At 37.0% G+C, this 15,094-nt stretch overlaps 1 protein-coding gene across 1 annotated transcript in view; it reads left to right on the top strand.

Moving 5' to 3' along the window:
* necab3 (N-terminal EF-hand calcium binding protein 3) overlaps positions 1–15,094 on the top strand; it is a 44,067-nt gene that overhangs the window by 20,733 nt on the left and 8,240 nt on the right. The window contains exons 3-5 of the mRNA XM_047814195.1: positions 1,613–1,721; positions 3,506–3,531; positions 8,812–8,909. Of these exons, the coding sequence (XP_047670151.1) occupies positions 1,613–1,721; positions 3,506–3,531; positions 8,812–8,909 (233 nt within the window). The remainder of the gene's footprint in view (positions 1–1,612; positions 1,722–3,505; positions 3,532–8,811; positions 8,910–15,094) is intronic.

Here is a 15,094-nt window from a genome sequence, read left to right as displayed (position 1 = left end):
AGAGGTTTTCTTTTTTCTTTTTTTTGTTTACCCTTTTCTGTACTGGAAAACAATTTTCCACTAAATGTATTATATATTAGATCTATATAAATATATTAGATACATAAATATCATTGGCAGTATTAGATGGCAGTATTAGATTTGGTGGTGATCCTTAATGGGCCTTGGGAACCGTGGTGTTTAGTGATTGATCTTTGGGAACAATGGTGATCAGTGATTGGTCATTTTAAACGATGGTGATCAGTGGTTGGTCATTGGGGGAAATGGTGATTAATGATGTGTCGCTTGAAATAACATTGATCAGTGATTGGCTATTGGAATTAATGCTGATCATTGATTGGTCATTGGGAAGAATGGTGATCAGTGATTGGTTGTTGAGAGCACTGCCATGACCAAGTGCAACTCAGTCACACTTTTTGCACACTGTTGTTGAATTAAAAACAACTCGTATACTGTAACTAGCAGCCATGTGAGCTAGAGCACCGTATTGAGTGCTGGCTAGCAACAAAATTGCAATTGAAAAAGTTGTTACATTTGTTGCTGTCTACAAACAGGAAGTATTGAATAGATGATGAACGAGTTATCTTCCAGGGGAGGGGACTTCAAGATGTTATGTCCTGCCTGGGTTTGACAGTTATGTTACTATCTACATTGGCTGCAATGCTCCAAAGTTATTTCCTGTGTCAGATTTATGCTACATTAAGAAGCCACCACACAACCTAAAGTCATACTTCGCTCAGATATTCCCTCTTCTTTTTGCTCTGCATGTTGACTCAATCTTCCCTCTTCCTTGGAGTCTGCATGTCAGCTGTTTTACCTAATTTACAGCTGAAACTTTTTTAACCTTAAATAAGCTAGAAGGTCCAGACTCAGGCAAGAAAATTCACCACAGACTCTGCATCTCAAGAAGCATGTGTGTCAGACCAACTTCAAATATTAGATTTTTTCTTTTAAAGTTACATTTATGTTTTAATTTTGAGGTGCAAAATGTATTTGATGTCGGGTCATCATAACCGAGCAGCCCATTGCATCTCTTAAAAATACATTTAAAAATTGGAAAAATGATTGAAAGTGCCAAGAGGAGAGAGATGCTCAGGCCTGCTGTGATTTAGGTCACATATGGCACCATCAAGCTGTGCACTAAGGGCTCAAACTGGTAATTTGATATTTGAGTTCTTCCAGCATGCTTGCTCTGTTAGGCTCCCTATCAGCGTGATTGATGAAGTATAATGCACAAGCAGAGATTCAAGGGCACAGAAGCCAGATGCTACTCCATGTATAAGGACTGATGTATGATTCCAATCATGTATGTGATAAATCCTTATGTGAGCAGTGATATGTTTGACTGATGAGGAAAGCTTGTCAAATCCAAGTACACATTTTTATACTGTAGCTTTAAAAAAAATATTTGACAATATTTACATGATTGGCACAGTAAGAGAAGTGATTATTAAAGTGTTTTTTTTCCGTTTTTTTTTTTTTATATGTGTTGCAGTCATATTCGTTCAGTATAACCACAGACTTTCTTTGAAATATTTTTGTACTTGGTTACTTGGCTACATCTTTGTTAAAAAATATTATAATCTTCAAAACATTCTTCTCTTTGTGTTAGATGATGGTAAGCTCTCCTTTGAGGAATTCAAGGCTTACTTTTCTGATGGGATTCTAACGACTGAAGAGCTTCAGGAGCTGTTCTACTCAATCGATGGGCGGCAGACCAAGTATGTACTACTAGAATTTTGTGATTTTTAAATATATACATATATATACACATATATGGAATTTTACCATTTCCCCTTAATTCCTGCTCCCTGTGAATTGGAACACAGCTTGGCTTTTTAATGACGTTTGAGCAAAAAAGAAATAAGAAAAAGGAAAAAGTTGAAAGCTTTCATAAAAAAAAAACCCATCAAGGCAACAGTGAAAATTCCAAAAGAGACATTTCTTTCTTTAACTCAAAGGATTGTGTTTGAAAGAATATATGAAAGACTTGGTTTTTAAGCTAAAAAATACTGCAGTGTAGGACCACATGGGAATGTATTCAATTTAGTTTTTTCATTCTATGATCAAAACACTTCACTGACACTTTTAAAAAGGGCGCACAATCTGCAATCATGGCAACCAATTCCTTAGTAATTACTGTATTCAGAAATCTTCAGTTAATTAGTGTTCCCAGTGTCCTGAAATAAAGATCTATTCCATGCTCAGCATGCATCTGGTTCTCTAAAGCAGAAACCCAACTCATTAAAGCGTTAAGCCAGCAGTTAGATGTTCAAAATCTGGTTCATTTTTTTAGCTTGCTGAATAGTCCTACTTTGCCACAGACTATAGAATCAGAAAAAATCCAGGAAAAAAATATGAGTCGATTATACTACAAATCCTACTTCCTAATAGACTCAACTTAGACAGAAATATAGGACATGGCTAAATGATCTACATCATGTCCATAAACATCAGTTAGCTATAATCTAAAAAGAAAAAAACACAGAGCGACCCAGAGTTCATGATCAGTGACAAATCAGCATTAATTTGTGCAAATAAGGTCAAAAAGGTGCCATTTAATGGCATAGGGTTTTTCCTACAACGTGTATGCACGTGTGTGTGTGTGTGTGTGTGTGTGTGTGTGTGTGTGTGTGTGTGTGTGTGTGTGTGTGTGTGTGTGTGTGTGTTTGCCCGCTATTTAATTGCTTAAATCATTAAAAAGCCCTATTTTTGCTTTTAATTTAAACCACCGAGTCTCACCTCTATTAAAATTCCATTATTGCCTCCAGGGAGCACGTGAAACAAGTCCAAGCAATTATTTAGTCCAAGCTTCTTTGCTCAAGATTACATTTTGTTTTGATCTGTAACTCGATGTGGCATTTCACACATAGAGCCGAACACATTTTAGATTTCATTTAGAATATGACAAAGACAGTTATCTTGTTATTATATGGAGTTCAATCTCTAATTATAAATAGATAATTATACAGCAGACAATTATACATAATTTAAATCATACACACACAATTTAAATCATTACATATTTAAGTGCATGATATACAGTATTGATTTTCTGCTGCTTATTGCTGTATTGTGAAAAAATACAGTCTTGTCCATATGTATTTTGCCTCTGTACCCCACCACAATAGATTTTAAATTAAGCAAAAATTTGCTTTAATTCAAGGGCATTAACAAAAATCGTTGCTTTAATGGTGTAGGAATTACAGTTTCTCCATTTTCACATGCTGAAACGTTGACTGATGAGCAGCTTCATGGCCAGTTATGGCCTGTTTCTTTGTTGGCTGTTTTGTTTTTGTTTTATTTTCAAATAAAAATTAAGACAAAAGGTCTGGAGTTTAATCAGTTTTATATAAGAGTCTTATGGACTCTTATATAAGATACAGTTAGAACATTATCAGCATGATGGGTGAGTAATTACAGTCCAACCCTATGAATTTGTAAAGCATCATTCTCTTTGTATTAAACTATCCCATTCCTTTTATTTTCTGCTTCTCCCTTACAGTAACCTTGACACCGACAAGTTATCAGGTGGGTTTAGATCATTCCTTTCTGTTTCCTTAACAAAACATTAGTCTAATAAACCACTGATAAGGATGCTAATCTGCTTATTGACTGATAACTCTGTTAGCTTTATGATAAACACATTGTTCTGGCTACTTGTGGTTTGTTTACCAATTTATGCCGGGATTTCTCAAAGTTGTCAGTGCCTTGTGGAGGCAGATAGGTGGAACCTGGTGGGATTAGAAACAGTTTTTGGTTGAGCCTGTGGAGTTAGCAGAGTTTGAGTTTTAAAATCAAGTTGCTACAATGCAGATGTTTGGTGAGTTATCTGTACAGGGAAGCAGATATGCACATAAGCAGGTATGACACTTAGTTGTAAGCCTCCAGAAGTCATTTCAGACTCTGCTCCAGATCCATCTGGCTTTTTAGATTTTGCAGTAGTAAAAATTAGGGTTCAATTCATTGTTTGGTGTTGCTTCTTCTGGAGATATGTTCTGATGTAATTGGCTTTAGGGGTTATTGATACTTTTTCTCAAAAAATCAAACAGTTAGTTTGTAAGTTTTATAAGTTAGTTTGGTGATGTCAGTGGGATATGCAACCATATATTAACTGTTGTTTACTTTAATGGTGCAGTGGTCTAAGTCTAACACAATGGTCTGACATATCTACTGTACCATGAAGCTAAAATTTTAATCTATCAGCTCATATTTTTCTTTTAATCTTGAACCCTAAAGTCTTCAGTGTTTTTCTCAGTTTTTAGAGGGGACTCTATGATGCCTTTCTGCCAGATAAACTGTCATATAGTGTGCAGAAACACCCTTTTTCCTGTCTCCGTACTTCCTTAGGAACTCAAAAGTGCATCTTCCCTAGAGATTAGGTATCTCCTTAATATTTATAATCCAGTCAAGGAATATTGCTCCACTGTGTGTCACAGCTCATAAACATGCCCATTTTTTTACTTAGTGAACATCCCCACATTTGTGTTATTGTACTTCCGAATACTGATACATTCGGCTCTGTTCTTCTGTGAAAGTATTTGCACAATATGTGTATGGTATAGAGCAGTGCTTAGGGTATAAAATGCCATTATGTTATTCCCTAGATAATATGGGTAAATATATTAAAGCTTATCATTCTCCATCATCAACATGGTTTCACAAAGGAATATTTTCTTTATTTAAAATGCTGCCAACATGCAGGTAAGTTAAATTGTAATGACTCTCTACTGTTTAAGTTTTTGTTTTTCTCATGTTTTTGTTTTTTTGTTTTTCTCACGTTTTTGAGGTCCATTCAGATATAATATCTCACACTTCACTATGTGGCAGTGACTATAGATTCATAACTGCTGGTGGTGAAAGTAAAAATTGCTGTCTTTTAATTACAAAAGATTTGAAGACAAGCTACGCAAAAGAGCTGTTATATCACTTAACTGTTCAAATAAGTTGATCAAAATGAAACCACATGTCACAGCAACTTCCTTCCCAATCATCAGTGACTGTCATCTCCCGAATTTATACAGATTTAGAGGCAATTCTAGTTTCCTCTAACTGCACATTCCATACTGTACAGGTATATCAACTCCTGAACACCCAGAATCATTTCAATGTCTTGCTGACTATGTAGTTTGTGTAAGTTCCGTTATCTTGTTGCTTCCCTCACTGCCTTGTTGATTATTCTGTCTTATACTGTCTTCATCATTAACACATCTGGATTGACGCTCAGATTTTATTGACCAGGATTCATTGTGTACTGACCATTGCCTGCCAGTCTCCAGGGATAAAGCTGTTCACCTCTGTTATACCACTTCAAAAAAGACATTAAATCAATCGTAGTCAATTTCTGTAGACTCATGTTAAAAGAAAGAAATGTATCTGGGATTCAACAAAGAAGGCAGAAACAGTATTGTTAGAAGTAACGTGTGGCAAACACTTTGAATGGGCTTTGAATGAATTAGGAGAATTTAAGAACTTTTTCTATGATGAACCCATTCAGTTAAATGATCTAATGTGAGTAACTAATGAAGGCTGAGATTAATATGACAGTAGGTTTGACTGGGAGAAACTATATTTCACACATCATTGGATCAAGCTGTGGAGCGATAGTCTGCACTGTTTAAGTGCAATTTTCAGTCTACATTTTAACCTTGGTAAGTTTTGACTCCAGAATTGTGTATTAGGAATGTTAATCTTGGATATTTCAGGATATAATAACCTAGACATTTGTCACCGACTATTCTGCATCAACATTCTTTAAAATAATAAATGCACCGGTGAGTACAGGAATACCCAAAGCCCTATAGAACATAGACATCTGCTGTGGTAGCATTCTTTACCTGTTAAAGATTCACTACAGCTAGCCAGATAAAGAACATCCTGATGTATCTTGACAGTGTCAACAATCAAGCAAAGCCTTCATCGAAGCAGATGCATACTGCATAATTTTATGGTTGTGGATATGCGTTGTTGCCAGTGCAACTGATTCCCTTGTACTGATCATGTGATTGCTGATAAAAGCAGCTGGATGACGAGCATAGGGCTATATTATTTTCTCAGATTTAGCCAAATGATTCAAAACTCACTGGAGGATGCTTCACAGTGCAGATCTGGATGCAAACTCAGAAAGCAATCCAAGACTTTTTGGAAGCAAAGAAATTGAATGTTCTGCAAATGCCAAATCATTCACCCAAGCTGAATGAGCATGTATTTCACTCACTGAAAGCAAAGTTAATGTCAGAACACCCCAAAGGCCTGGAACAGCATCCCTGGGGAACAAACCCAGTGTCTGGTGATGTCTGTGGCTTCATGTGGATGTTACCTTGACACCTACATAAACAATGTTGAAGGGCAAGTACACACCTTTGAGTCAACAGTATTTCACCAAGATACACTGCAAAATTTGTTCAGGAATGCTTTAAGGAACATGACAAAAAGTTCAAAGTGCTGACCTTCAAACTCCCTCAGATCTCAATCCAATCATCATCTGTGCTGGATGTGCCGGACAGAAAAATCTGATCCAAAGAGACCCCACCTCACAAATTACAGGACTTTGCCAGCAATGAAAAATTAAGGGATTTATTAAGTAAAAAACACAAAACAGGGACGATGTGACAAAGGACGTGACAAACGATGAGGATTCCACGCTGCCATAGGCAACACGGCACGGCTAAATACTAATGACAATTAACACACAAGGAACAGTTGTGCAGCGGTTGGGAGGAAGAGACAAGGGAGGGGCAGACACGTGACACAGAACATAAACAAAAGCACATGGCCAAAGTCTGGGCTGGATCCTGACAGACTTAAAAGATTTGCTGCTTATGTCTTGGAGCCACAGCACACCTTCAGAGGTCTTGTGGAGTCCATGCTTCAGTGGGTTAATCTACATACAGTCATATGCAAAAGTTTAGGAACCCCTGACAATTTCCATGATTTTCATTTATAAATATTTGGGTGTTTGGATTCTGGATGAAAGTATTTTGGACCATTTCTCGTAACAAAACATCTCCAGTTCAGTTAGGTTTGATGGTTGCCGAGCATGGACAGCCCGCTTCAAATCACCCCACAGATGTTCAATGATATTCAGGTCTGGGGACTGGGATGGTTATTCCAGAACATTGTACTTGTTCCTGTGCATAAATGCCAGAGTAGATTTTGAGCAGTGTTTTGGGTAGTTGTCTTGGTGAAACATCCAGCACTGGCATAACTTCAACTTTGTGACTGATTCCCCAACATTATTCTCAATAATCTGTTGATATTGAGTGGAATCCATGCGACCCTCAAATTCAACCAGATTCCCAGTACCGGGACTGACCACACAGCCCCGCAGCATGATGGAGCCTCCAACAAATTTTACTACGGGTAGCAAGTGTTTTTCTTGGAATGCTGTGTTCTTTTGCTACCATGCATAACGCCCCCTTTTATGACCAAATAACTCAATCTTTGTGTGTGTGCAGAAAAGGCTTCTTTCGCATCACTCTCCCGTACAGCTTCACCTTGTGCAAAGTGCGCTGAATTGCTGAATGATGCACAGTGACAAAATCTGCAGCAAGTTGATGTTGTAAGTTTTTGGAGATGGTCTGTGGGCTGTTTTTGGCCGTTCTCACCATGCTTCACCTTTGTCTCTCCAATATTTTATGTGGCCTGCCACTTCTGGCCTTAACAAGAACTGTGCCTGCGGTCTTCCATTGCCTCACTATGTTCCTCACAGTGGACACTGACAGCTTATGTCTCTGCGCTAACTTTTTGTAGCCTTCCCCTAAACCATAATGTTGAAAAATCTCTGTTTTCAGGTCATTTGAGAGTTGTTTTGTGGCCTCCATGTTGCCACTCTTCAGAGGAAAGTCAAAGAGAACAACAATGCAATTGCAATTAGCCACCTTAAATACCTTTTGTCATGATTGGATGCACCTGTCTATGAAGTTCAAGGCTTAATGAGATCACCAAACCAATTGTGTGTTCCAATTAATCAGTGCTAAGTAGTTACAGGTACTCAAATCAACAAAATGGCAAGGGTGCCCAAATTTATGCACCTGTCTAATTTCATTTTGATGCATATTGCACATTTTCTGTTAATCCAATAAATCTCATTTCACTACTGAAATATTACTGTGTCCTTCAGTTATTTGATGGATCAAAATGAAATTGCTGATCCAAACACCCAAATATTATGAAAATCGTGGAAATTTTCAGGGGTTTCTAAATTTTTGCATATGACTGTAACAATACATTTAAATTTTCCATAAAACCACATAACTTGCCAGTATTTATCACACTGTCAAAAAGAGAGAGTGGCTGCAAGAATAGGTGGAGCCTTGGAAAAAGAAATCTCACCTAATGAGGCAGTTTGCAGCACTTTGCCTAAAAATAGACAGGTGTTTTGTTCATTTCTGGACAGCAATGGTATGTTTCTGTGCATAGCCGTTGTCTGTGATAAACTTGTGATAAATGTGAGAAACATGTAGAAGAGGTGCAGAGACAATGGGGATTTTGGGAAGATGCAACTGGAAATAAATGCATGACAGTGAGAGTGAGACAGTGAGAGAGAGACAGAGAGAGGAGAGAGACAGACAGAGAGAGACAGTGAGGGAGAGTGAGAGAGAGACAGACAGAGAGAGAGAGAGAGAGAGAGAGAGAGAGAGAGAGAGAGAGAGAGAGAGAGAGAGAGAGAGAGCAGCTTTGTCATTGTTCAAACATGATACAGTTATACACATTTTCTAGTCTTTTACTAAACAATACACATGCTGATCTGACCAATACATTCCATATGCTCTACTGTTTCTTCTCCTTTGTCTCCTTTCCTCCTTTCAGATTATTTTTCTCAACATCTTGGGGAGTATCTAAATGTCCTCTCAGCTCTAGAGAAGCTCAACGTTGCCATCCTGAAAGCAATGGACAAGACTAAAGAGGTAAGAAACCTTAACCCTATTTTTTAATAAATAGAAAAATATCCGATGATGGTTCAATATCATTATAATGCAGAATGCAAAAATATGCAAGCACTCTAAGGATCTTTAGAAGGTGTGTGTCATTCTGCCCAGAAGCAAATTCACAGATGGAGACTTTCAGTCTTTTTACATAACACGTTCAGTGCATTATACATAATGTCTGTTTTATGCAATGAATATACCAGGCTGCTTGTTTGCATGAATTAACATGTTAAAGTGCTTGTGCGCTGCTGGGTTGTTATTCTGGAGAAGTGGAACAGCACTTTGGTGGAGTTTCTCTGTCGAGATTCGGGTCTGAGCATCTGCAGCAGTTTGTCAACATATTAGGAGACTCTGTGTTGAGAGACTCCAGCTGTGTGTGACTGGAAACTTTACCAAACGTAAATGTTATTTTCCTTACAGAACTGTTACTTTAGGCCGTGTCTAATGAGCCGACCCGGAAGTGCGAGAAAAAAAACAAAACAAAACAGAAATGTAGTTCTGTGGTGTTGAAAAAATGCAGCATTAACATTAGCATTATTGTTTTAATATTAACATTAAATAGTCATCCATCCACCTTGTATTCAGTCTAACAATAAATTAGGTTTCCTGACATTACATTGAATTAGCATCCTGAATATACTACAGCCATAGACCAGGGAGTTGATACAGGTTTTTATATAGGCAGCTTAGTCCAAAACTTAGCTATGTGAAAGCTGTGATGTGGACCAGGAACTGCAGTGCGGCACTGAATCTGAGACTACCTGTAGAACCTGGTGTGAATTTGGCTGCACTGGAACTGTGTCATGATTCCTGTGAATCTGCGCTTGTTTAGGAAGTAAAGTAACCTGTGCGGTCAGATGCCTACCTGTGCGTAATAGCACCAAAAAAAAAAAAAAACTGAGCCATTTGTTCTACAAGCATGTTTGTGATGTGTAGGGTGATGTGAGGGTTCAATAGCATCAAGTGAGTCTTAAATCAGACTAATGCTGTGGGGGCAGCAGGCACCAGGTACAATTACACTCCGACTCAGGCTATGCAAACACAGACATGGTAATAGGTAGCTCATTGGTTAAGGTAGAGGACTACTGCTTAAAAGGTTTTGACTTCAAATCCCAAGCTGCTACTGTTGGGCCATATAAAAAGGTCCTTAACCCTCATTTGCTCAGTTGTATAATTGTTATAAATTGCTCAGTATAAAGGTATCTGTCAAATGCTGTGAATGAATAAATGAAAAGCATCTAAGATAGCTTAAGCAGTGCTTAGAATGGGATGGATTGCATTACTCCTAGGGTTGCAAAAGTCCAGGAATTTTCACGGCTGGAAAACTTTCCATGGGAATTAACGGGAAAAATATAGGAATTAATGAGATTAACTGGGGATTTACACAATTGCAGGTTATCCTATAACAGGGAACTTAAATGTAGTCAAAAAACTTTGCTGGTTAAAACAACCAGATTTACTGCAATTTCAGTTGAATTTCTACCCTGACAATTCATCAATCCCATGCACACAGCACTTCGCCTACTACTGGTGAGTATTTACATAAAGTATTTAGATCTAACATACAGTAATGTTATAATTAAAACTCCCTTGTGCTTTGTGTAAGCTATTATACTATATACTATATTATACTATTGTAAATACAGATACAGATACACTGACTAAGCAGACATTTAGCTGACATTTGACATTGACCCCCTGGTCAAAAGTTTGGACACATTACTGTTTTAAATGATTTTGAAAGAAGTCTCTTATCATCATCAAGCCTGCATTTGATCAAAAATACAGGACAAAATAGTTTGTGAAATATTGTTGTGAATTATTATTATTATAATAATTTCTTTCTTATTTAATATACTTTAAAATATAATGTATTTTTGTGATGCAAAGCTGAATTTTCATCAGCCAATACACCAGTCTTCAGTGTCACATGATCCTTCAGAAATCATTCTAATATGCTGACTTCTCATCAGTTTTAGAGTTGCTGTGCTCCTTATTATTATTTTTTCAGGATTCTTTGCTTAATAAAAATTTAAATCAGAATTATATTTCAGAATATTATTACTGTTTTTCTTTATCTTTGATCAAATACATCAGGCTTAATTGAGAATAAGTTTCCTTTTTCAAAAACAGAATTTTACAAGCTTTTTTCCAATCTTATTTTATAGAACTATGCCACGCAACCATGGCCAAAAGTTTATGTGCTTCCATTTGAAGTGAAAATGATTCAGATTCAGACACCCTCACTTCAGCTCCTGGTCACATTTTGAAATCAAAGGATTTTTTTTGGACTCAGTGGATGAACGTAGCCAGAGAAATGCTGATAAATGTTCTGCTCGAGCAATGTATGCAACTGGCTCACCTCTGTTGCTCACAGCCAATGTCTATTGAAAGTGATTTCTGAATGTTCTTCACCCTTTATACACCCCTTCCTCCAGACATGATTTATCTACTCATTTGCTGTAAAGAAAGAGTGCAGGCAAAGGTCAAGCAAACAATTGACAAAGTAGACTGTATTTCAATCATCTCTGATTGGTGGTTGAACGTCCGGGGACAAGGAACTATCAAGTACATTGTCACCACCCCACAACTAGTATTCTGTAAGAGCAAAGGACAACAGACACACAGGGACTCACATTGCCGATGAGCTGAAAGCAGTCATCAATTACCTTAGAGCTGAGAGGGTTTTTGCAATTGTAGCTGACTATGATGCAAATATGAAGGTTCATATTAATCATCTCCTTAAGGAACATCGTGGCACCGAATACATTGAACATGCTGTACAAGACAGTGAAACATGTAGTGAAATATGTAAAGGGCAAAAAGGTAGCTTTAGCAATCTGTACCTCTTTAAGCAAAATGAAAGAAATTGGAAGACCACACTGAAGCTCCCCTGCATCACTCATTGGGGTGAGGTTGTCATAATGTATGCAAGTCTGCTAGAGAGCAAGAGATGGTTATATCCCAAACTGCAGCCATTGAAAGTGCCATCAAGAGAATCCTGTTGGATGGTGTGTTGGGAAAAAGTGGCTAGCAGCCTGGGAATCGTCAAACCAATTGCCATCTTGTCAATGCCTATTTTCTGATCTCAAAGAAGAAATACAAACTTTCCTGCCCACTTCCCCGGTGCTTCAAGCAGAGGAAACTGCAGTGGTCAGATTGAAGCTCCAAAGTTCTTGGCAGTCTGGCAAAGTACAGCAAGGCCTTTGGGAATGGGATGGTATATGGCAGTCGTGCCAGCACATATCTGCATGTACATGGTGGAAAGGACTTTGTGGGTCTGAAGCACTTCCACCTGTAGCCTCTATTATCCTTCAAATCCCACCAACATCAGCCGTCTCTGAGCGCAACTGGTCACTGTTTTAGAACACACATTCAAATATTCACCACAGGCTCACGAATGCAAGGGTTGAAAAACTGGCCGTTGTCTGAGCAAACCTACGGTTCTTTGAGCCTGACACAGAGCCATCCTCAACAAGGCTGGACAGTGACACCGAAGGTGAAGATGAGTCAGATGTCAAGAAAGTGGATATGGAGTATGCTGATGAGGTCCAAAATGAAGCCATTGAAACCTTAAAGGACTGAGAGGAAAAATGCAGAATCCAGAGGCTTCAGAGAAGTTTGAGAGAAAATGCTTTGATTTTACATTTTGAATGGGCCTTTTTTTGGAAATGAAAGGATGCTGGATGCTTTCATTATACTAGCATCAATCATAAGGAAATATGTTTTTTAATTCAGCATTTATGCTTTAGTGTCATTTTTCTAATCTGTATTAGATTGCATGCATGTCAGCTTATGTCCAAACAAAATGTTTATATTTATGTTTGTATATGATACAGTTTATATAAATGTCCCCAATTTTCTAATGAATTTCCTTAAATTCTTAGTAATTTTCCAACTAGGAATATTTCCAAAATTCACCAGATGAAGTTCCCATGGAAAGTTTTTGCCCCTTTGCAACCCTAATTACTCCCTCCCCTGTTTATTAGGGCATCCCTAATCAATCATAGGTTTCTTTGAGCTCTTTTATTCACATGCCTAGTGTGGGGTTCATCTTCTCAATCAATCAGATGAATCAGTCAGTAAGAGCAAAGCATGAACTCTAGCTGTAATACAATCAGTACAAATTACGTAATGCTTGTATTAGAAAATTTGAAAAAATGTATTATGTATTTGTAGTATATATTATGTACTATGTATCTGCATTTATGTAAACGTTAATTAAAAAGCATTAACGTCTACAATTATATATACTTAATATGCATGTTGTGGTTAATTCACAAGGGAAAAATGAATGGTTGGATCCAATATTTGCCTATAATATTTTAGTAACATCATTGTAATAGAATTTATGATAATGATGCAGACCTATTGGTTATATGTTTTAGACTTTAGATGTATAGTTCGCTTATAAATAACTGCAATTTAAAGTGTAAGTTTACTTTTGTTATGGTGCATTAATGGTGACATTTATGGTTCGTTAACATCCATTAAGGCAGTAAGAATGGTTAGTTAAGTATCAATCATTCAATCCCTATTCGTCTATACGTGTAGTACCTCTTAAACATAAACTCGGTTTAAAGATGCACTGTGCATTTCCAAACAAACTAAGGATCGAATAACATCAACGCATTAAATAATATTAAGAGTTTCTAATAGAAGAGAGAGAGAAGAGAGATTGAAAAGAGTAATCAGTATAAATAAAGGACCACAGTTCCTCAAGTGTGTAAAGAGGTAAAGGGATTTATGAGGACACAGTCGTGTATTGCATGATCATGCATATGTATTGCACACTTGCTTTATCTCTTCACAAAAAGAAAGTAAGATCAATGATTCAACAAAGTGTTAGAAACAAAAACGTGCTTAATATTTGAAGCTAAACAGCTGAAAACTAACGCGCCATGAAAAGATGCTGTGTATCAAATCCCAGTCAACAAAACTGTTGTTGTTGTTTTTGTGCAGCTTTTTGCAGTTTATCAGATGAGCAAGAAATAAATAATTTAAAAATGTCTAACAAGAGAGCAGCCGGAGAAAAAGGGTAGTGCATGATATTTTACTACTTTATTTAATCCCTGTGTGAGCAAATCCACATACTGTACAGGTGCAAATGAAATGTCATATGATAATGTTCATATAATGTGGTCTGATATAAAGAGCTTTATGTGTAGCTTATTAAACTATAATCAAAAACCTTTTCTGCTCCAATTGTCATGTTAGTTTTGCTGCCGCTGGTAGATGTTGAAAGACTAAATGACTAAGACTTCACAGTAAGATTCTGCACTGTAGGGGTAGGCAATTATTCATGTAGAATTTCTAGCTGCAGGCTCTCGGTCGATTACTGAGCAGTTTTTCGCCTAATTAGTAAAAAACGCTTTCCTAAGTGTTGTTAAACTCCTGAGAGGTTTTGTTTAACCCGGTGGTGCTAGCCAAAATGAACCTCTTTACCGAGCCTGTTTTACATGTGAACATTTACAGGTTTACACATTACATGATATTCATCAATATCATTATAAAATGTACATTTTTTGTAAATAAATAAATAAATAAATAAATAAAATAGTCAGTAATACACACATTTAAAATGCTGTAAAAACAATAATACAAATTTGTTTTATTTATAATCTTTACATTTATTGGACTACCTTTCTATCTGTCCATCCAACCATCCATCCATATAAGTCCTGTGCATATCACTGCTGATCATATAAACTGGGGTTTTGGGTGACATTTCTGTAAAATACTACTTGTAAACAGCTCCATCAGCTATGTGAAGGTTGGCCGGTGGGATGGGATGGGGATATGGGGACACATGGGGGAACAGCAGGAGGTAAATAGCATGTTGCTCTTTTTAGAGAGCATGCAAAAGCAAAAGCAAAAATCTCATGTCCATTGTTGTGTTTTATATATATATATATATATATATATATATATATATATATATATATATATATATATATATATATATATATATATAGTATTAGAGAACTATAGACACTAAAAAACACGGAAATACATTAACCACCTGTATTTTTAGTGGACTGACCTAGATCTAAGGGGTTTGTCACAATACAACCTTGTTAACCAGAACAATTACACAATGTACCCGGTGGTGTTGGGTTGGGTTGGTAACAGTTGATTAAGCTACTGAAAGCTCTTTCAAGAAA

The sequence above is a fragment of the Tachysurus fulvidraco genome, chromosome 5 (genome assembly GCF_022655615.1).
Source record: "Tachysurus fulvidraco isolate hzauxx_2018 chromosome 5, HZAU_PFXX_2.0, whole genome shotgun sequence".
NCBI lineage: Eukaryota > Metazoa > Chordata > Actinopteri > Siluriformes > Bagridae > Tachysurus > Tachysurus fulvidraco.
The sequence above is the reverse complement of the archived record's forward strand: the minus strand, read 5'-3'. Positions and strand labels throughout refer to the sequence as shown.